This window comes from Rattus norvegicus, chromosome 2 (genome assembly GCF_036323735.1).
Source record: "Rattus norvegicus strain BN/NHsdMcwi chromosome 2, GRCr8, whole genome shotgun sequence".
In the NCBI taxonomy this organism is placed as follows: Eukaryota; Metazoa; Chordata; class Mammalia; order Rodentia; family Muridae; genus Rattus; species Rattus norvegicus.
The window spans coordinates 18,326,356-18,350,415 of record NC_086020.1 but is presented as its reverse complement, the minus strand read 5'-3'; the positions used below and the strand labels follow the sequence as shown (position 1 = coordinate 18,350,415).

At 42.4% G+C, this 24,060-nt stretch overlaps 1 protein-coding gene and 1 pseudogene across 1 annotated transcript; both read right to left on the bottom strand.

The window, feature by feature from the left end:
- Window positions 1–506: 506 nt before the first annotated feature.
- On the bottom strand, window positions 507–21,881 carry LOC134485702 (uncharacterized). Its single transcript, XM_063282758.1, has 5 exons — window positions 21,870–21,881; window positions 10,787–10,895; window positions 10,314–10,375; window positions 2,677–3,886; window positions 507–2,490 (listed from the first exon to the last, which is right to left on the bottom strand). The coding sequence occupies exons 1-5, from the start codon at window positions 21,879–21,881 to the stop codon at window positions 1,148–1,150; spliced, it is 2,736 nt and encodes a 911-aa protein (XP_063138828.1). The 3' UTR covers window positions 507–1,147.
- Window positions 21,882–22,415: 534 nt separating this feature from the next.
- Window positions 22,416–23,076, bottom strand: Gemin8-ps6 (gem (nuclear organelle) associated protein 8, pseudogene 6; annotated as a pseudogene).
- Between the last annotated feature and the right edge of the window lie 984 nt (window positions 23,077–24,060).

Genomic DNA, 24,060 nt, shown 5'->3' with positions numbered 1-24,060 from the left:
ACACAATAGTCAGAGGATTGGTTGAGGACTGTGGCTGAGATACAGGGTGTTAGTCCGGTATTGCAGGCCCAGTATGTGCCTTTTGGGGCTGCCAGGAAGTAGTTCCCGATGGGAATCTTCTGAGTGGTGTTGCAGAGGGTCTGGTGTGTGGGGGGTACATTCCCCAAGCAGAGCCCTCGTCCCGAGACCTCGGGCAGAGTTAGTCTGTGGCTAGGGGTATTGGCACAACTGTCTGGGGCAGCAGTCAGGTTGGTGTAATTTCCAATGACTGCTACCCCTTCATAATAGGGCGGACCGGAAACGAGACACAACCAGCACTCCTGAGTCCTAAAAGGGTCTGAATAGTTGAGAGCCAGATATGCACCAGCCACCAAATTGAATAATCGATCCCCGGTGCCTGGCGATGGGGAGATCAAAATGGTGGAGCCCCCCGTTGTGGAGAAGGGGCTTGTGGGAGTACTACCAGGGGCCTGGGTGACCTTAGGCAATGACGGGGGTTGGGCTTGTGCCGGGAGCGAGGGAGGCTTCTGATCTGGTAGAACTGGGTTGGGTCCAATGGGTCGAGTGGCCAGGGGAGAGACTTGTCTATTTAGAGAGAACAGACCCACCGGATCGGTCCCTGTGACGTATAAGCGCAGGCCCCAAGATTTGGGCCCGTCCCAGGTCGCTCTTCTACCTGAGTCGGTGAAGTGGAGGACGAGGGGATTGCATTTCGCGTCCCGTTTACACAAGGTGTAAGGAGGCCGACCGTCTCGTTTCAGAGTTATCAGGTCCCAAGATGAGGATGGCTTCCAATACGCATCCCCAGTAGTCTCACATCCCCACTGGGCACAGTACCCACTCCCCGGCCCTCCGCACTGCCGGCTCACTCTGTGTCCAGGGCAAACGTAGATCTCTTTGCTGTGGGAAGCCGGACCGCAACCATAGTAGGTGGTTGAGGGATGCCAATTATGGGTAGTGCCAGGCTCCCACTTGTAGTCTATCACATCACAAAGGTCAAAGTATAAGGGAGGGAAGGCATCGGCCAGTGTCCCCCTTACGGAGGTAGCATTAGCCAGCCTTCCTGTCATGAGATTAGTGACTATCCAGGTAATGTTATAAATGTGGTGGGGGCTTATTCCCCCACTGACTCTAGGCCACAAAAGGACTAGGAGGAGCCACGTAGGAGTTTTAACTTTAAGGGGTTTGGAGTGCGCTGAACTCTCCATGTCTGGGGTGTAGTGTTGTGATTAGTCAATTCCTCAGACCGGACTGCCTTGACGTGTGATGCGTGGATCCAAGCCGCGACTCCGTCTACCTTTAGGGCGGTCGGGGTAGTCAGGAGGACGGTGTAGGGTCCTTTCCACCGTGGCTCGAGATTCTTGGTCTGGTGTCTGCGCACCCACACGGTGTCTCCAATCTGGAACGGGTGTGGCACCACCGGATGCTCAAGCTCGTCCTGGTAAGCAGCGGCCAAAGGTCTCCAGACGTCTTTCTGCACAATCTGTAGGGCCTGTAAATGGGCCCTCAGAGAAGGGCTGTCAGTGAAATCAGCAATGTTTGAATCAAAGAAATGGACAAATGGGGGTGGTGCTCCATACATTATTTCAAAAGGAGTTAGACCATGGGGGCCCGGGGTATTCCGGGCCCGATAGAGAACTAGGGGAAGGAGGGTCACCCAATCCTTTGAGCCAGTTGCAAGCGTAAGTTTGGATAAAGTCTCCTTAATTGTTCTATTCATGCGTTCTACCTGACCTGAACTCTGGGGTCTATAGGCACAATGTAATTTCCAATCAATCCCCAGCAATTTGGCCACCAACTGACTTACGTGGGAGACGAAAGCGGGCCCGTTGTCCGACCCCAACGCTTGAGGCATGCCATACCTGGGAAAGATTTCCTCGAGGAGCTTCTTGGTGACCATTTTTGCAGTCTCGTGCTTTGTGGGGAAGGCTTCGACCCATCCTGAGAAGGTGTCTACAAACACTAGGAGATACTTGTATCCATACATACCTGGTTTAATTTCAGTAAAATCAATTTCCCAATGGATGCCGGGACGGTGTCCCCTAGGACGAACTCCTTGTCCAATCATGGTCCTTCCCGGGTTAACCTGAGCGCACGCTTTGCAACTCTCAGTCACCTTTTGTATCGCTTTGTCCCGATTCAAAAACCACAGATTTATCTCTTCCCGATCTAGTAAGGTTTTCATCTTCTTAAACCCCAAATGGGTTAATTTGTGTAAAAAAGAGATCAATTCAAAAGTCATTTTTATTGGCATAACTGTCTTTCCTTTGTAGACCCACTGTTTTAGTTGAGGGTGGTAGATGGCCCCCATTTTTTCTAGGAGCTCTATGTCCTCATGGGCATAAACCCAACTGGTTTGTCCCACTGGTGGGGGCGTGGGTTGGTCTGGGCTATTTAAGGGTAAGATTTGTTTGCTCATGGCCACTTCTCGCGCCGTGGCATCGGCCAGCCGGTTTCCTCGTGCCTCTGGGTTGTGCCCCTTCTGGTGTCCTGGACAATACATAATACTCAGTCTTTTGGGCAAGAATAGGGCTTCTAAGAGGGCCAGAATTTCAGCCTTATTTTTAATATCTTTACCCTCAGATGTGAGCAGCCCCCGCCTCCGGTAGATCTCCCCGTGGATGTGTGCCGTGGCAAAGGCATAGCGGCTGTCTGTATATACATTTAGCCTCTTACCTTTTGCCATCTTGAGCGCCTGAGTCAAGGCGATGAGTTCAGCCCGTTGTGCGGAGGTACCAGCAGGCAGGGCTTTTGCCCAAATTACTTTGTCCTCCGTAGTGACCGCAGCTCCAGCCTTTCGCTCTCCCTCTGCCAAGAAGCTGCTGCCATCTGTGTACCATGTGTGGTCAGCATTCTGAAGAGGCTGGTCCGATAGGTCCGGCCTGGTTCCATGTACTTCTGCGAGGATTTGTAGGCAGTCATGTTGTTCTGCCTCCTCTGGTAGAGGAAGCAAGGTGGCAGGATTGAGGGCGACTACGGGCCCAAACTGAACCCGTTCTGCATCCAGTAACAAGGCTTGGTAGTGGGTCATGCGGGAATTAGAGAGCCAGCGGTCTGGGGGCTGCTTTACCAAGGCCTCCACTGCGTGGGGTGCTAGGATGGTGAGTGGCTGTCCCAAAGTCAATTTTCCAGCATCCTTGATCAGGACAGCAATAGCAGCCACCATCCTTAGGCACGGTGGCCAGCCGGAGGCCACAGGGTCCAATTTCTTAGACAGGTAGGCTACAGGGCGTTTCCAGGGTCCCAACCTTTGTGTTAGGACCCCTTTAGCATACCCCTGTTTCTCATCGATGAACAGTTCAAAAGGTTTGGTAATATCAGGGAGACCCAAGGCAGGGGAGGACAATAAGGCCTGTTTGATGTTTTCAAATGCTTTTTGCTGCTCTGGTCCCCACTGGAAGAGCACCCCCGGTTTAGTGAGGGGGTACAAAGGGGCTGCCATTTCAGCAAACCCAGGAATCCAGAGGCGGCAGAATCCCGCTGTCCCCAAGAACTCTCGTAGCTGTCGGCCATTCTTGGGGGCAGTGATGCCGGCCACAGTCTGTCTCCTGGCCGGGGTCAGCCATCGCTGTCCATCCCGTAGCTGGTAGCCTAAATAAGTAACCTGGGTCTGGCAAATTTGAGCCTTTTTGGCAGAGGCTCGGTAGTCCAATTGTCCCAAAGTCTGTAAGAGGGATTCAGTTCCCCGTTGGCATGCAGTTTCAGAAGTGGCCGCTAGGAGGAGGTCATCTACATATTGCAGGAGTATGAGGGTGGGATGCTGAACCCTAAAGTCAGCTAAGTCCCGATGTAAGGCCTCATCAAAGAGCGTTGGGCTGTTTTTAAACCCTTGAGGCAGTCTTGTCCAAGTTAATTGTCCTGAAAGCCCTACTTCAGGGTCTTTCCACTCAAAGGCAAATAAGGATTGGCTTTTCGGGCTCAGCCGGAGGCAAAAGAAGGCATCTTTCAGGTCCAAAACCGTATACCAAGTATGTGTAGGGGGCAGTGTACTGAGCAAATTGTAAGGGTTTGGAACAGTCGGATGAATATCTTCTACCCTCTTGTTGACCTCTCTCAAGTCTTGTACTGGCCTATAATCTCCAGTGCCGGGTTTCTTTACAGGCAGAAGAGGCGTATTCCAAGGCAACCGGCAGGGAACTAGGATGCCTTGATCCAGAAGCCTCGTAATGTGAGGCCTTATGCCTTGATAAGCTTCATGTGACAGAGGGTATTGTTTTATGGAGACTGGAGTTGCAGTGGCCTTTAACTGTATAATTAAGGGGGGCTGTTGGAGCGCCAACCCCATCCCACCAGTCTCTGCCCAAGCCAGTGGAAAATTCGTGACCCAAGTGCCTATTTCTTGGGATTGTGGCTTGTCCTGTCCCAGTTCATATAGTCTATATTCATCCTCTAATTGTAGGGTTAGAACTTGAAGGGGAGTTCCGTGGGGGCCAGTTATTTGGGCCCCTCCTTCCTCAAAATGAATTTGTGCTTTTAGTTTGGTGAGCAGGTCACGGCCCAGCAGAGGGTACGGGCAGTCCGGAACATGTAAGAAGGAATGGGTCACCTTACCGGTAGCCAGCTGAACCCGGCGGTCCGTAGTCCATCGGTATTGTTTCTCACCAGTAGCTCATTGTACCCAGGCCGTCCGGTCGCTGAGTTGTCCTGAAGCTTGAGTGAGGACTGAATGCTAGGCTCCTGTGTCTACCAGGAAAGTAACCGGCTGCCCCCCAACTTTAAGCGTTACCCTGGGCTCAGGGGGGGACTCCTGGCCCTGACCTCCCTAATCTTTATCTAGAGCCAAGAGGGAGGTTCGTGGTCGAGGCTTTCGGGGTCCGCCAGGCTTCTTGGGGCACTCTCTGGCCCAGTGCCCTTTCTCTTTGCAATAGCCACATTGATCTTTATCCAGCTTCAGCCCCTTTCGAGCTCCCCCCCTATCTCCCTTCCTTTCTTGGCCCTGAACTATGGCGGCCAAGATTCGACTTAGTTCTTTGTTTCTTTTTTTATCTCTCTCTTCCCTCTCTCTGCGAACTCTATCTTCTTTTTCTTCTTGTGTCTCTCTCTTATTAAAAATCCTTTCAGCTTCTTTAAGTAAATCCTGTAATGTATAGCCCTGCAAATTTTCTAACCTCTGTAACTTAGTCCTGATATCTGGAGCAGCCTGCCAGATGAAGGACATAGAGACACTCGTCATTTGTCCTGGGTCATCTGGGTCATAGGGAGTGTACATACGGTAGGCCTCCTTAAGTCTCTCTAGAAAGGCGGAGGGAGTTTCCCCTGCTTCCTGTAATACCTGTTTTACCTGAGCCAAATTAGTAGGGCGTCGTGTAGCCCCTCGGAGACCCGCTAGAAGCAACTGGCGATAAAGGCGTAGGTGTCCCTTACCTTCGGCTGTGTTAAAATCCCAGTTTGGTCTCTTAAGTGGGAATGCAGCATCAATTTCCTCAGGCAGCTGGGTGGGACGCCCATCATCTCCCAGAACATGCTTTCTGGCCTCTAGGAACACTCTTTGTTTTTCTTCTGAGGTTAAGAGAGCCTGTAAGAGCTGTTGGCAGTCATCCCAAGTAGGCTGGTGGGTAAGTAAAACAGATTCTATTAGGTCGGTGAGTGCCACCGGATCTTTGGAGAAAGAAGGGTTGTGTTGTTTCCAATTGTAAATGTCAGCTGCTGAAAACGGCCAGTATTGGGTCTGGCCACCGGTTCCCTGTCTAAGTGGAAAAGCCTGGGAGGTTGTATCTGGCATCACCTCGCGCTTATTGCGCAATCTCCCTGCGACAGGGGAGAAACCCTTATCAGACTGTGGCCCGGCAACTGATCTGGCCGGCAGCTCTGCCTCCTCCGTTTCAGCCGGGCCTGTAGGTAAACGATATGGGGGAGGAGGATCTTCAGAGAGAAGATCTATGAGAGGGGAGTTTGAGTCTGCCGGGAGGACAGGTTTCTTAGAAGGCTCTGATTTAATTAGAGTGGGGTAGAGAGAGGAAGACGGGGCCAGCAAACCGGGCGGGGCCGAGGGGACAAGCTGGGGGTTGAGGGGAGGCCAATTCGGGTCCACGAAGGGTTCCGCCCAAGGGGGGGTATAAGGCAAGACTCTCCCAAGTGATAATATAAGGAACCTGGTCAGGATGTCCGTGGACGACCCGATCTTTAACCTGTAAAATAATGATCTTATTAAATGTGCCATTCACTGGCCATCCGGCTCCGAAGGTGGGCCACTCGGATGTGCAGAGAGTCTGCCATTTTCCTTTTTTAACCTCGACGGACTGGTTGTGTGCCCGGTCGTGGACGTCTTTCCAATGATCAAGAGTGAGACTTAGGGGCGTTGTTAGGGACTGTCCCATGTTAGTTCTAAGGAAGATTAGAACACAGAGAAAACAAACAACACCAACAGTCAAACAAACAACAGACAGGCGTGCTGCACGGCTTTGGTACCAAACTGAAAGCAAAAAGTCAGATAGAGGTGGCAAAAGTCCGGGGCCCTCTGAAAGCCAAAAATACAGACAGAGTGCCGTTAGTCCGGATCTTTCTCAGATGGAGGTGGCAAAGGTCCGGGGCCCTCTGAAAGCCAAAAATACAGACAGAGGTGCCGTTAGTCCGGATCTTTCTCCTCTCCCAGATTGGGGCCCGAAAAGTCGGGCCCCTAGCACCCTTGGAACGTCTTCCAGGGCTGCGGGGCGAGAAGTCCGAGCTCGTCAGCTCCTTCTTCGTCCCGCCCAAATTCCAAACAACCTGGCTGAGCGCTCACAGAACAGACCTGGCTGAGCGCTCACAAAACCTGGCTGAGCGCTCACAGAACAGACTTGGCTGAGCGCCCACAGAACAGACCTGGCTGAGCGCTCACAGAACAGACAGAATAAGGTAGAACGAGACAAAATTAGACAGACAGACAGATGTCGGCCGGCTTACCTCCCAGTGGGTGGTCGGTGGTCCCTGGGTGGAGGATCTCCTTTCCCGGCCAACGCACCAAATGAAAAGCTCTCAGGGAGAACTTTCCCTCGGGATGGAGACCCTCCAACTTCAATGACCAGGCCGAGACACCACAGGATGCAATCAGCAAGAGGATTTGATTTATTGTCGGGATACACAGGTACCTGTGGGCGCTTCAGTCGCTCGGGGGACTGGCGCGCCCACGGAACCAAGGATGGGCTTTTTTATAGGATTTTGGGGAGCAGAAGCAAGCATACAGAAGCAGATGCATGGTTACAGGGATATCATTGGTGGATTCTAATGTTTCCTAGCTACCTTCCTGAAACATAACGGCTGACTCGGCCCCCAAAGGGTTCAGCCCGGGGGCAAGTTTCCTAGCTACCTTCCTGAAACATAACGGCTGACTCGGCCCCCCAAGAGTTTAGCCTGGGGGCAAGTTTCCAAGCTACCTTCTTGAAACATAACAACTGACTCGGCCCCCCACCAGGGTGTGGGACCTCTCCCGGGGCTTTTTCTTATTGTCAGGTGTTCAACCCCAGTCATCCTGTTGCCAGGCCTTCAACCAAACATCTCCTGCTTGGCAGCCGCTGTATACTCAGTGTTCTAACCTTTCCCTGAACCAGTCATCTTAAGTACAGCCTTGCAAAATGGCGTTACTGCTGCTAAGCTGGGGTCTTTCACTATAAAGGAACAGTATATAGTGTTCTTAACCACTAAGCCATTTCTCTAGCACCTCACAAACTTTATTTACCTAAACATAAGCATTAATTAGAAATGTCAAATCTTGTAAATATTGTCCAGATTCAGTCTTACTAGAAATCTCTGAGCTGGCAGGGTGAGGCTGGGAGTTGAAAGTAAACAAATGGAGTCTTCCTCTTTTCGTGAGGGTGTGTTATCAACTCTATTACCATTTTTAAAGAGCTGGGTCTATGGTTTTGTTTAATTGTCTGAGCCAGAGCACTGAAGGGACAGTGAGTTGTCAGACAAATTTACACTGAAATCACTCACTGATTTTAAGTAGAAAACTTGTCTCTAATAAAGCATTAAGTAATTGAAATCAATTGTAAACCACAAGCCACACATTGGCTATCAGTATATGAATAGAAAGCTTGATTTTTTAACATTTTAAAAACAGCGGCTAAAGCATGGAATTAAATAACCTGTGTTGAAGCAATAGAAACTCAAGAGAATAAACAAGTGATCTAATCATATATGTAGCCTTTTCATTAGATGAACCACCTATAAATGTACTAAGCGCATTTCCTATGGGTAGTACGCACAAATATGTAGGAAGTACAAAACCATGTAAAGAATAAAATTATCAATTTTGTCTGAAAATTTTGTATATGTAATAGGCCAAATATCAGTATTTAGTAGTAACCAGTTAATTGTTGTTTGGAATAAGATATGTTTTACCAGGTTTCTATTTAAAATACTTCCATGACTCTAGTCCACAACTCTGTACTAACACAGCTGAAGCTTTATCTCCAATGTGCATAACAAAGACCTAAGTCCTCTGGTAAGGTGAGGAACTTAGCCAATTAACATATCTTTAGTAGCTTAAAATTAGCTTTAAATATTCTTATCCGGAGTAGTGTAACAGCTACTCCCCAAATATTAAAGCTCATTTTGAGAGCAAAGGTTTGTAATAAAAATTTCCATATACATTGAAAGATTTAAGTTCTAACTTCTTACACTGAAGAAGCAACAAAATTACCTAATATGAGGCTGTTAGCCATTCTTAATGATATCACTTTATGGGCTCTCTAAAACTATAAGCAAGCTCACGAAATGAAAACTCACAATTGTTATGACGAAAACAAATTGTATAAAATCAATCCTCTAAATCTGTCTTGAAATGGCAGTTGGAGTAAGGAAACTGGCTGTAATGCTCTCACAAGTTCTAAAACCTCATCAATCCTTCATAAATCTTGTAACAATCTCTACCTGTTTGATTTTTTCTCAATTATAAATAAGCTTGAGTTAGTGTAACGTTAGCAATCTTTTAATTACAATCTTTAAGTTCTCCTTGTAACACCAGAACACAGCCACGAGGTCACCTGAATTCTGAGTGACTAGGCAGCTGTTCTCTGGGCAGTGGAAATTAGCATTAGAATACAGATAACTTCAGGGCAAGCCACAGCTTTAGAAAGCAAAACTTGCTAGGCGGCTGTTTTTGGGGCAGTGGAATTAGCATTAATATACAGATAACTTCTGGGCAAGCCACAACTTTGGAAAGCAAAACTCAAACTCCAACAAACAATCTAGTCTCCAAGACACCCCAAGTCTATCTATTATGTTGTAAAGTTTGACTGTCAATTCTCTCCAATACCTCAACAAAAGGACAATTTCCTAAATTCTTTTATAAGCCTGGTTTCTAGCATAAGAATTCCATAAAAACATTACCTCAATTTAGACCTGTCTCACTAGGGTGGCCCAATGTCACAAGTTGTCTAGAATTACTTCATCCAAATTACCAGCTTTATGTCAACTTTCTGTTACCAGTATTATACCTTTTTAACCATATCCAATAACTTGAAAGCCAATAGTCCACAACCAAGGCAAGCAGAGCATATTTATACATTTAAAACCAATGAGAAACAAAATTGAAATGGCTACACCTATCTTTAATATTTAGACCAAGCACCATTTTTACACTTTTGTTATGATTTTAAGAGAAGCACCTTGTCACCTGTTGAGTCAATTAATCAGTCAGGGATTTTTCTAAGAGAAACAGCTATCAACTCTTGTACCAAAGAAGCTGAGAAGCTGTTAGCGCCTTTAATATCAGCCCGTGTAGACGCTTAGCCAGCCTCTAAGCAGGTCCTCCAGCTAATCTAGACACCTGGCTCTAGGCACAGGGCTTCAAAGACCTGATTGAAACTGTTTTTTATTCATTTGTTCCTTTTTGAAACGAATTAAAACCAAGTCAAGGTGTGCACGACCGGCAGATAAAGTTTTTACCATTTTTCCTTTTGAACATGAAACATAAAACTTTTAGACAACGAGAAACAAAAACCACAGACATACACTGACAGACATGGGGACATCCTGGTGCACCAGAGACAAACAATAGACAAAGAGGGGAAAAAGCCAGATGGTGTTCACGGCGACTATCCACTCGAGTGGAGCTGATATGGGCGATGGATTGTCTCAATTCCTGGACTAGTCCACCAACGTGTTGAAACCCAATTCTGTAAGACACTGAGAGATATTATCTGAGCAGTATGACCGACATTCGCCAATGGTATGGAAGTGAAACACAGCCCTGAGTATTTTTACTCACAACCCAATTACATTAACTCTATCAGGCTGTGCACGGGCACTGAGATGTCCTTTTGTTTGATTCTCCTGAATAAATTTTCAGGCGGTCTGCCTCGATCAGATCTGATCAGTATGGCTCTGCAAACCTGTCGCGTCAGCGCACAGACGCCGTGGCGTCCCGAGAGCCGGCGCCGGAGCTTAAGTACACCTTTTACAGGCATAAAGACAAAATTTTTCTCCCAAAATATTGTGTTCTGTTTATCTCCTCCCTTGTTCTCTCCCGGGGCGTTTTTTCCCCACTCTCTCTCTCCCTCGGATCTAAAGTCCTCGAGAGGGTCTCTTTTCTTAAGTGCACTTTTTTCCTTTAAACTCTTTAGTTCGTTATCTAACCCTGTTTCTGACGCACTGTCTCGCCCTCCCCCCAACGCTCTCCGCTTTGCTGTTACAGCTGGGCAGTTCCCACGCGACCTCTGCTGCCGTTTGGCGGTAGCTAGAAACTCAAAGATCAATAGAAAAAGCCCGAGGGTTGCCAGAGCAACCACAGTGGCACCTGCCGCGTCCGGCAGGGGACTGAGTTGGAGCAGATCAAGGCTAGCCATGGTCTCTCAGAGTTTTTTACCTGTATTCCATAGCTTCTGAATTTCTTCCGTGACACGGAGGCCTCTCGTAGCGCCGGCGATGTTTTTGTCCCGGATTTCTCGGCACCAAATGTCCCACACGCGACTTTCCTCCGGCAAGAAGCACGCGAGACATAGAAATTCTTGCTATGAGTGATACTTTATTCCTATCTCATGGAGAAGCCCCGCGCGCCGGCTAGGCGCGCCTATTTAACCCTCGCGCACGCATCCACACCTGATTGGTTGCTTACTCATGATCTCATCAGGCACGCCCCGGAATGGGCAAAGACCTGGCAGGAAGGCACTCTTGCACATGTGCACAGTTAACTTCCTGAGAGGGGGCCAGCTGGCGCAGCGAAGGCTGGTGCCATCTTGACTGACTTGGCCTTCCACGTGGGGCGCAGTGGAAGACAGCGCCATCTAGTGGTGGCGAACGTATTGCGGCCCTCTACAAAAAGCAATATACAGCAAAACAGTAGCCAACATTAAACTAAATGGAAAGAAACTTGAATCAAACCCACTAAAATCAGGTATTAGACAAACCCACTAAAATCAGGGACTAGACAATGCTGACCACTCTCTCCCTACATATTCAATATAGTACTCAAAATCCTAGTCAGAGCAATCAGACAATGAAAGGAGTTGGGTCAAAGGAATACAAATTGGAAAGGAAGAATTCAAAATATCACTATTTGCAGATGATATGATAGTATACATAAGTGACCCCAAAAGTTCCTCAAACCTGATAAACTACTTCAGCAAAATGGCTGAGTATAAAATTAACTCAAACAAATCAGTAGCCTTCATCTACTCAAAGGATAAACAGGCTGAGAAAGAAATTAGGGAAATGACACCCTTCACAATAGTCACAAATAATATAAAACACCTGGGTGTGACTCTAACCAAGCAAATGAAAGGTCTGTATGACAAGAACTTCAAGTCTCTGAAAAAAGAAGATCTTAGAAAATGGAAAGATCTCCCATGCTCATGGACTGGCAGGATTAATATAGTAAAAATGGCCATTTTCTGGGGTTGGGGATTTAGCTCAGTGGTAGAGCGCTTGCCTAGGAAGCACAAGGCCCTGGGTTCGGTCCTCAGCTCCAAAAAAAAAAAAGAACCAAAAAAAAAAAATGGCCATTTTGCCAAAAGCAATCTTCAGATTCGGATAATCCCCATCGAAATTCTTCATAGAGTTAGAAAGAGCAATTTGCAAATTCATTTGGAATAACCAAAATCCCAGGATAGTGAAAAATATCCTTAAAAATAAAATAACTTCTGGGTAAATCATCATCCCTAACATCAAGCTGTATTACAGATCAATAATGATATTGGTATGGTATTAGTACAGAAGCAGGCAGATAGATCAGTGCCGTAGAATTGAAGACCCAGAAATGAACCCACACATCTATAGTCACTTGATCTTTGACAATGGACCTAAAACCATACAATGGAAATAAGTGCTGATCAAAGTGGATATCAGCATGTACAAGAATGCAAATAAATCCATTCTTATTGCCTTGTACAAAGCTTAACTCCAAGTAGATCAAGGACCTCCACATCAAACCAGATACACTCAAACTAATAGAAGAAAAAGTGGGGAAGAGTCTCAGTCACATGAGCATTGGAGAAAATTTCCTGAAGAAAACACCAATGGCTTATGCTCTAAGATCAAGAATTGACAAATGGGACCTCATAAAACTGCAAAGCTTCTGTAAGGCAAAGGACATTGTCATTAGGAGAAAACGGCAACCAACTGTTTGGGAAAAGATCTGTACTAATACTACATCTGATAGAGGGCTTATATCCAAAATATACAAAGAATTCAAGAAGTGAGACTCCAGTGAGTCAAATAATCCTATTAAAATATGGGGTAGAGAGATAAACAAAGAATTGTCAGCTGAGGAATATCGAATAGTTGAGAAGTACCTAAAGAAATGCTCAACATCCTTAGTTATCAGGGAAATGCATATAAAAACAACCCTGAGATTCTACCTCACATCAGTCAGAGTGGCTAAGATCAAAAACTCAAGTGACAACAGATGCTGGTGAGAGTGTGGAGAGAGAGAAACACTCCTCCATTGTTGTTAGGATTGCAAACTGGTACAACCACGGTGCAAATCATTCTGGAGGTTCCTCAGAAAATTGGACATTACCTGAGGACTAAGATATATCTCTCCTGAGCATATACTCAAAAGATGCTCCAACGTACAATAAAGTCACTTGCTCTACTATGTTCATAACAGCCTCATTTATAATAGCCAGAAGCCGGAAAGAATCCAGTGTTGTTCAACAGAGGAATGGATAAGCAACATAATAAAGGTGTGCATTCAACTTAAAGGAAATTTCAGAATGTTCAGATACAAGCCAGGTGTAGTTGCACATGCCTTCAGTCATAGTATTAGGGTGGCAGAGGCAGCTGCTATGTATTTGAGACCAGTTTTCTGTACATTTCAACTACCTGGACAGCTAGCACTAAATAGAGCTATCTCAATACTAAATACTCTATCTCAAAAATCCAATAAGTAAACAAATAACTTTAAATCATAATCAATGCACTTGATAATTCATTGATAGGAAAACTTCCCAGTGCACACATGTGGTCCTCTACCTGACAGGTGAGTTTGCTGATAACACTGGGAAGTATAACTAGATAACAGAGAAATTAGTTGATACAGTAAAGCCTGATAGATGAATATAATAGAAAAAAAGCTTTAAAGAGGAATACAGAAGTCCACGCGGAAAGGAGCTAATATTTTCTGTCTTTAGAATTCCTAGTCAGCTTGAGTCATAAGTCAGAAGAAGTAATAGTGTTTCCTGCCAAGCTAAGAAGAGAGAAGCTGCCAAGATCCTGTTCTACAGAGAAGATGGTGACAGTTCTTTTGCATAGGACAACTGGCTAATCTCTGGAGAAAAGCATGTGACCTTAGGAAACAAGTGGGCAGCAAGGTGTGACCAAGAGTGAGAGCGCTTATTTGGTAGTATAAGGAGTAACTGGCAAAATTTCCTGGTGATGAATATCATTTAATAATGGAAGTGCTCACCTTATACAATAAATTTTAACATATTATAATTATTTATGCAATCATCTATTTACATTTATACAATTATATAATGTACACTTACATAATTTTGCATTTTTTTTAATTATTAACTTGAGTATTTCTTATATACATTTCGAGTGTTATTCCCTTTCCCGGTTTCCGGACAAACATCCCCCTCCCCCTTTCCCTTCCTTATGGGTGTTCCCCTCCCTGCCCTCCCCACATTGCCGCCCTCCCCCCAACAGTCTAGTTCACTGGGGGTTCAGTCTTAGCAGGATCCAGGGCTTCCCCTTCCACTGGTGCTCTTACTAGGATATTCATTGCTACCTATGAGGTCAGAGTCCAGGGTCAGTCCATGTATAATCTTTATGTAGTGGCTTAGTCCCTGGAAGCTCTGGTTGCTTGGCATTGTTGTACATATGGGGTCTTGAGACCCTTCAAGCTCTTCCAGTTCTTTCTCTGATTCCTTCAACGGGGGTCCTATTCTCAGTTCAGTGGTTTGCTGCTGGCATTCGCCTCTGTATTTGCTGTATTCTGGCTGTGTCTCTCAGGAGCGATCTACATCCTGCTCCTGTCAGCCTGCACTTCTTTGCTTCATCCATCTTGTCTAATTGGGTAGCTGTATATGTATGGGCCACATGTGGGACAGGTTCTGAATGGGTATTCCTTCAGTCTCTGTTTTAATCTTTGCCTCTCTCTTCCCTGCCAATGGTATTCTGTTCCCCTTTTAAAGAAGGAGTGAAGCATTCACATTTTGATCATCCGTCTTGAGTTTCATTTGTTCTAGGCATCTAGGGTAATTCAAGCATTTGGGCTAATAGCCACTTATCAATGAGTGCATACCATGTATGTCTCTCTGTGATTGGGTTACCTCACTCAGGATGATATTTTCCAGTTCCAACCATTTGCCTACGAATTTCATAAAGTCATTGTTTTTGATAGCTGAGTAATATTCCATTGTGTAGATGTACCACATTTTCTGTATCCATTCCTCTGTTGAAGGGCATCTGGGTTCTTTACAGCTTCTGGCTATTATAAATAAGGCTGTGATGAACATAGTGGAGCACGGGTCTTTTTTATATGTTGGGGCATCTTTTGGGTATATGCCCAAGAGAGGTATAGCTGGATCCTCAGGCAGTTCAATGTACAATTTTCTGAGGAACCTCCAGACTGATTTCCAGAATGGTTGTACCAGTATGCAACCTCACCAACAATGGAGGAGTGTTCCTCTTTCTCTGCATCCTCGCCAGCATTTGCTGTCACCTGAGTTTTTGATCTTAGCCATTATCACTGGTGTGAGGTGAAATCTCAGGGTTGTTTTGATTTGCATTTCCCTTATGACTAAAGATGTTGAACATTTCTTTAGGTGTTTCTCTGCCATTCGGCATTCCTCAGCTGTGAATTCTTTGTTTAGCTCTAAACCCCATTTTTTAATAGGGTTATTTGTCTCCCTGCGGTCTAACTTCTTGAGTTCTTTGTATATTTTGGATATAAGGCCTCTATCTGTTGTAGGATTGGTAAAGATCTTTTCCCAATCTGTTGGTTGCCGTTTTGTCCTAACCACAGTGTCCTTTGCCTTACAGAAGCTTTGCAGTTTTATGAGATCCCATTTGTCGATTCTTGATCTTAGAGCATAAGCCATTGGTGTTTTGTTCAGGAACTTTTTTCCAGTGCCCATGTGTTCCAGATGCTTCCCTAGTTTTTCTTCTATTAGTTTGAGTGTGTCTGGTTTGATGTGGAGGTCCTTGATCCACTTGGACTTAAACTTTGTACAGGGTGATAAGCATGGATCGATCTGATAATTTTGCATTCTTAACATATTATACATACTTCCTTTGACATTCTTGACATTTTGCTGACTACTTTATTGGACACAATACTTACACAGGAATTTATAGTAATATAAGATCAGATTGTAATACTGTTTATTAATTAGGAGACATTATTCCATCAAGTTGAAATTGAACTAACTTAATTGTATTTGTACTGTAGCTATAAGGCCTAGGGTCAAAGAATAATTATAAAGAATGCGTTTTACTGTGGAACAACTTCTCTTATAATCACACTCTTGCCTGGTTTGCTTTGCTGGTTTGTACTACCATGTTCTTATATTTCCTACTTATAGCTAAAACATTACACTGAGATATATTAAACAGGTGGAACGCAATTACTTATTTAACTCCATTTTTGTGTTCCCTTAAAGTAACTCAGAATCATAAAACATTCATAGTATGAAAGCAACAGAAATTGCCTACATTTTAGTTCTATGAACAGCCTTATTACCATTTTGATCTTGTATCTTAATGTTTTTATGTATAAAGTGGACAATTCAGCTGTAAGGACTAAAATTTAAGTGAGGATAAATAATTTCACAATGTTAAATTTAATCATTGGCACAAAATCCCCGAATATTTATGAAGCAGCTCTAGTGAGCTTAACATATCAGCACACACTATATTAAGCTCAACATGGCTGAAAACAAATAACAAGCCATTTAAGCGAGCAGGAAACATATTTCAGTAAATGGTTGATCCTGAAAAGAACATTAATTTTAAAAGTTATGTATTCACGATAATATACATATATATGCTATATATCTACATACTATATATGCTGCAATACATAATATTTATATGCTGTAACATATATGCTGTAAAAGTTGGAAGGTTAAACTTAGGGAAGAAATACAAAACTATTTAAAACAAGTTAAATACATGTCAGTGCAATTAACAAACCTATAAAGGATAGGATTTGGAAGAAGAAACTATATGACTGTTTCTTAAAATTAATTTAAATAGCATATTATAGACATTGTAGAATGAATGAGAGTTGGCATGTAAGGATTTAGCTCCTTTCTCAAAGATCAAGCTCATAGAAGAAAAACCACATGATCATCTCATTAGATGCTGAGAAAGCATTTGACAAAATTCGATTCCCATTCAAAATAAAAGTCCTGGAAAGATCAGGAATTCAAGGCCCACACCTAAACATAGTGAAAGCAGTATACAGCAAACCAGTAGCCAACATCAAACTAAATGGAGAGTAATTTGAAGTAGTCACACTAAAATCAGGGGCTAGACAAGGCTGCCCACTCTCTCCCTACCTATTCAATATAGTATTTGAAGTCTTAAGAAGAGCAATAGATAACAAAATGAGGTCAACGGGATACAAAGTGGATAGGAAGAAGTAAAAATATCACTATTTCCAGATGATATGATAGTATACTTAAGTGAGCCCAAAAATTTTACCAAAGAACTCCTACAACTGATAAACACCTTCAGCAATGTGGTTGGATATAAAATTAACTCAAACAAATCAGTAGCCTTCATATACTGAAAGGATAAACAGGCTGAGAAAAAAATTGGGGGAAAAACACTCTTAGATTAGCCACAAATAATATAAAATACATTGGTGTGGCTCTAGTCAAGCAAGTGAAAAGATCTGTATGACAAGAACTTCAAGTCTTTGAAGAAAGAAATTGAAGATCTCAGAAGATGGAAACACCTTTCATGCTCATGTATTGGCAGGATTAATAAAGTAAAAATCTCCATGTTTAAAAACAATCTACAGATTTAATGCAAAACCCATCAAAATTCCAACTCAATTCTTCATAGAATTAGAAAAAGCAATTGGCAAATTCATCTGAAATAACCAAAAGCCCAGGATAGTGACAACTATTCTCAATAGTAAAAGAACTTCTAGGGGAATCACTATCCCTGACCTCAAGCTGTATTACAAGAACAATCATGAAAAAAACAAACAAACAAACAAACAAAAAACCCAAAAACAACCTGTATGGTATTGGTACAGAGACAGGCAGGTAGATCGATGGAATCAATCTGAAGGCCCAGAAATGAACCCACACACCTATGGTCACTTGATAATTTTTCTGAAGCCAGTTATATATAGATAATATTAGTCAGGAATAGGCTATTGGCTGCCCAGTGTCTACACTTATACCAAAGTTGCCTTTTATTATTTTACACTTGTTTGCTCAGCTTAGTGCTTTCCCTAGGTATCCAACTAATGCTACTGAAATTGATCCTGGCAGTGCTTAAGGGCTACCCGGTGTTCTGGGCTCCTGAATGAAAGATAAATAAATACAGTATTTTTATTTTTATATGCCTTAAACAGCTCAATTGCTGGACTACTAACTTCCACACCCCTCTGATTTTCTCCAGTTATGAATCACTAAAATATAGTCCATCTTTGTTTCCCTAGACCCAGATATGCAGCTGCCTTGGGCCTTGATCCCCCAGCTCCTACTTAGCTATTCTCTCTGTCCAGCATGGCTCAGGTATTCTGTCTCTACTCTCCTCCCAACTTGGCAGATCTCTCTCTTTTCCTCCTGTCTCTCTCTAGCCTAGGAATCTTAAAAGTTTCACATATGTCTGCCTTGTCATTAGCTGTTGTCATCTTTATTTTCCAGCAGAACCAAGTGTGGCAGGGTCTCTCAGTATCTTATTTGTGTGACACTGCAAACAGGTTTTGGGGGAACATAATTTGCATGAGACTACAAGCAGCTGTATTCACTAGTCTCAATCACCTTCCTTCTTTTTTAGGAGAGCTGGATTCTATTCTTTGGAGCCAGAAATGATCAAACCTGCAACTCCTATTAGCACAATTTGTCACTGGAACCTTTAGGCCTAGCTATATCTTTTTAAGCTAATTCTTTTGCCTGTTAAAATTATAATACCATTATATTTCTCTCTTTCCTCTCCTCATTCCAAACCCTAGTACTTAGATTGATATCTAGTGTAGGACCTGCATTACTATTGAGCACCGAAAACTAGGAGTAGTGTTTGCAGATGGAAGATAGAAAGATAAAGCTACTTAAGGCCCAAGTGTCACATTACACAGGCAGTTGAATACATACATATATATCCCCTTTACATGATGATACCAATTCAGGAATATTATATTTTGTCCTGATAATTCCCTAAAGATAGATAAAATAAAGCTTACAAAAGACTACTAATGATTGGAGAATGAAAATCATTTCTTTCTCAAAATTGGATATTGTTAAAAAGTTCAAAAAAATTCTAAAATAGCTATTTTCAAACTAGAGTATCAATTATGAACCTCAATGAAATCTAAGCCTTTTAAAATATGTATTTATTTTTACTCATATATGTTCATTATACATAACACTGGGAGTCATATAGATATTTTCTTCCCCTTGCATTATGTACTTTGACTGTATACACTTCTCGTTCCTCCATTAACTCTTTTTTCATCCTAAGCTTTGGTTGATCTCCTCCTATCTTCTAGACTCTCTTCTGTTGAAATAATATAAAAATAGTGGATAAAAGGTTATCCTTTTAGTCTAAGATTAAGAAACTTCTGATCTTAAATATGGACAAAAGATGCCATTGTGACTCTTTAGCAGCATATGGTGATTGTCAAATGGATAATCTGGTTCTCTAGGAGAAATAATTGTAATGTGCTGTTAACACAGATAATGAATATTTGGTAGATTAGGAATTAAATTGAAAAAGTAAAGTTGCAAAAATTATTCATAATACAAATAATACTATAAGTGACTATACAATTCTAGTAGTGATAGTATTAAACTTATTCCTGCTGGTTGAAAACATAACACAAATATTATGTTATATTACTGTGCAATGGTGCTTTTGCCTGTGTTAGCAAATTTGTTTCAAAATTCCTGAGCATGTGTGCTTCTGTCTTACAAGTACCACTGAATCTTATTGCTTCTTTGTTTAGAACTTAATTGAAAATTATAATGCATATTTACTTTATGTCTATGCAAATATGCCTATTAACCTTTCAAATTCTTTATTATTAACTCTTCTGGGACATTATACACTACAAAGATGGAGTCACATTGCTAAGATCTTTGGAGTTAGTTGGGTAGTCCTTAACTCCTGGAATCTCATGTGACTATAAGTTTATTTCCTATTGATTATTCTCAAAGTTAGTCTATAAAAATTCAATCTCTCTCAATATTTCTAACACTTTCATTTTATCTTTCCCAAGCAATTTATACTTTTGTAGGCAAAAATCAGAAATTTTCTATCTCAGAAATGATTCTATATTGGTATACATAAAATATCTTAAAATGTATATATTTCCTGCCACTGACTAAAGAGAAGACTGTTTCTCAAGGACTGGTGAATGCAGAAAATAGAAGTTAGAAATTTCACAACCATAGTGATTACTTCATCTTCCCAACACAGAAAACCAAACAATAATGGTATCCTGTGAAAATTAAGTGACCTGTTATCTAGATAACTAAAGCTACTCAAACGTTTAGTGTTGCTCTTGCAACCATACATACCTTTGAGTTGATTTTCCTACAAGTCCTTCAGTCATCATGTGTCACTAAGCATGCCTCAGTCTCACTCCTCTACTTACCACGCACTCATGGAATATACATCGTTTTCCTCCAACATATGAAGCACCTGCCACATTAGTTAAAATTATTACATTTTGACATTATTATATAGGTCCTATTATTTTAATATTAATTAAACATTAATACTTGTTATTGTAAAAGACAATAAAAAGCTGCATAATGATGGGTAAAATGATCTAAGAACGTAGCTTCACTTTCAAAGTACTGAATTCAGTAGAAATAAGAAAAATTTCATTTTAATGAAAGATTTTTCAGTTATAGTCTATTATTTTGGGCTACCCAATAAAGAGTAGATACCCAGCCTACAGTTCATTCTATCAAATGGTAAGAATAAAGTTCACAGAACAAGTGAAATTTCCTTATTCTCATTTTTTATGTTGATGGGATTAAAGACCATTTACAAGTACCAGCTTTTTCCATGTAATGAAATCTTAAATGACAAGTGACTCTATAAACGGAGGGAGGCATTCTGTCGTGCTACATTGGCAATCCTGGTTTTTGTCCTTTTCTTTATTTCATCCTTTTTTCTCTTCAATCAGAGAAAGTTCCTGGGATTTAATAACTGGACTCTATTTTTCTGAGGCACGCTGCAAATTCCATTGTGTGTTCAGCAACATCTAGTTAGCCTGCCTGAATTTCTTCCAACACCTTTGTTCTGACAAAACTTCTGGTGAAAAGAATCTCAGAGACAGGGAAATGAGTGGGTGGAAGGGGGAGGAAACACATACACAAGCACAGTTTGAAATGAAAAATAAATCAAGGTGTAATCTTCATTGAGTTATGTTAGGCTTTGCTACAGACAATACTTGGCAGTTTTTATCTTGTAGAAACTTGTCAGTAATTCACCTTGAAGATGATTTTACTGTATCTGAACAAGGGTCTGCACTTTCTTTCACACCTCTCCTCTGAAGCTCTTGTCAAACTTCATCTATTTAAGGTAAAAGTCAAACTTTGTCATTAAGTAAGTCTGAAGATTTAGTTCTGTGGATGAGGGCCGAGGTCTGCAAACATTTCTCAGAGATGTGAATTTCTGACTTTTAATTTAGGTTAAAAAATTTGCTTGCAAGGAAATGCACCATTTTTGTAGTTCAAACTGAAACTTGATTGGTAGATATTCATTTATCTGCAAACTGATTTAAAGAAGAAAAGGCAAGTAGTTTTTCTCACTTTTGCAAGAATCTGACAAACCCTGACCAAGAATGAGTTACTGACTAATCATTAATGTTCCTTCCCCGGGAATGCTAGAAGAACCCAGAGGGGTTGCTTATTACCTCTACCCCTAGTTACAATGCTAGATATGTAAATGCCAGAACATTGGACTGGAAAGCAGACCACACAACTGTTATTTTGATTTGTCATAGTATCTTAGAAAGATATCTACCTTAATTTCTTAGGATATATGTAGATTAACAAAACATTAAACACTATTTAAAGCTTTTTCAAAATGTTTTTATTTTTTTTTTACAAATAAAGTTTTATTGAAAAACAGTCACATTCATTTGTTTATTCAGTAATTATGGCTGTTTTTATGCTATGAAGACAATAGAGCTAGGCAGTTATGACACAGACAACATGGCCTGCCAAGTCCAGAGCATAAAAGTTTCAGGTCTTTTATAGAGCATGCAGGCTGACACCTAGCGAAGTAACAAGGGCCACTTGTCTTACGGTAACTTGCATCCTTTTCAGAGGCATCCAAAGAGCTACAGTCAGAGAAAATATGTGTACAGAAGTTCAGTGTGTGTGTGTGTGTGTGTGTGTGTGTGTGTGTGTGTGCGTGTGTGTGTGTTGCAAACTTGTAAGCTAGCATTTGGGAGGCAGAAGCAGGAAGATTTTAAGAGTTTGTAGCTAGCATGGACTGTTTGAAAACTGATCATAAAATGTAGGAATAAACAACATGTGGCCTATGGCTTTTATGACACACAGTTTAAAGGAGGAAATTAAAAATACAAAACAATAGGCAGTATCTCTAGGCAATAATTTCAATGAACCGGATGGGTATAGAGAAAACCAAGGTCCAATGCAATACATATGTCAAGTGACCATTCCTTGTGTTAGCAACAGTATAACTCCAGCTGACAGAATTAAAAATGGCTGACAGACTGTGTCTGCCATGATGGTATACAGACCTCTTTCTCTGAAAATGTCCAGAAGAGATGAAGAGGGAGAGGCTAGGAACTGTGAGGCATTGCCTAAGGTCCTGGTCCCCAGGACTCAGAAATTCAGGGGAATGACAGGCCAGTACTTTGGCTGCTTTCTGTCACAGTGTTTGTCAAAGCTCAGCTGTACAGCAGCCTCCAAGGCCAGGATCTTGGGAGCATTGTTCCCATATAAGCGCTTCATCTCTGCTTGGTCCCGCTCCCAGAGCTTCTCAGATGGGGGCTCCATTGACCTGTGGTCGTTGAAATACAGGCCATGGTCCGCATTCCACATAGTCATTCAGACACTCCTCGTCTAGCTGCTGCTGTCGCCTTCGCTCTTCTCTGTGCCTTCAGTCTGTGAGAAGTACTGGCAGAGCTCCTTCCATATTGCTCAGGTCACACTTCACTTTGTCATCTGAATCGACTCCAGCTCTTCCTCTTCACACAGTGTTTCATCTTCTCTTGGGGGTACTTTTGAGATGGGAAACATTGAAGGGAGACTCCTGCCACTCCGTGTGCTCGCCTTGAGAGTTTCAAGGACGTCCAGCCTCATAAGCAAGGGAGTTCCAGGGAAGAACTCCATGAGAGAAGAACCATGGGGAAGTGAAATAGGAATCCCTGAACTTTCTGTAGCAGGCATTCTGCTGACTTTGCATCCAGAGCATTGCATGATGATAATGTGTCCAGTATCTTGCATGTACTGGGTAAGAATACCAAGATGCAGTAGCCCTCATTTTGAGGTCATTGCTGCTATCTCTGATTGCAAAAGTCTAAGTGGGAATTCGTGGGCACACAGCTTGCAGATTTCAGGCGGTGGGCAACAATGGGCCTAGTTCTCATAGTGGGTATGTTTGCAACTTTTTTCTTTTAAATCACATCTTAATTATTTATGGAAACCCCCAAGTAGCTAAATGTAGAATTCTCATATAATAAAAAGGGAAATTAGTCATTTCTGAAAGTGATTGATATATGAAGAACAGAAGAAGTATGTGTGTCAACTAGATAATAACAAAAGAACAAGGAAAGGATAGTGAGCAACCCTTGAATTTCTTCCCTGTGGCAGGCATTATTTAGGTCAGAGCTCTGCTTATTCTGTGACCTCATTTTCTCCCCATGGGTGTAATTACCACTAACTGTTAGTACATTGAGTTTCTAAGGAGCTGAGGTCTTGATCAGGATCCTGGAGAATATTAGGGCAGAGTTCGAAATTAGTCGTCTGCAATCTGTATTCATTTTATCAAGTGTACAACTGCAGGAACAAAGGGTATGTCTGTAAACTTTTGGAACAGCTTAAGTCAATGTTCACTCAAAGGCATCAAGTGATCCAAAGCATGGCCAGGAAGTGATTGGACGACTACAAGCTATAGAAAAACAAAGAGGAATGAGTTTTGTGTTTAGAGAAACTCAGCTATCCACACATGAAAGTAAGTGCCATTATAGATCACACTCTTCCTAAGTGTTGAATGAATAGCAAACAATATGGGTCTGAATGTACTGAGCAAATAAAAAAGAACTGTGTAAAATGAAAGTTACTATTGTCAGTTCTAAGAAATATTGCATCTTTGACACCTTTATTGAGGTAGAATTAATAAAAATATAGTTAATAAAAGTATGAATAGATTAAAGTGATATTTTGATACTATGCAATGTGGAATAAGTACTATAATTTCACTAAGACCCTCTCACAGTCAGCTATCCACTGGTAGATATGATAAGAG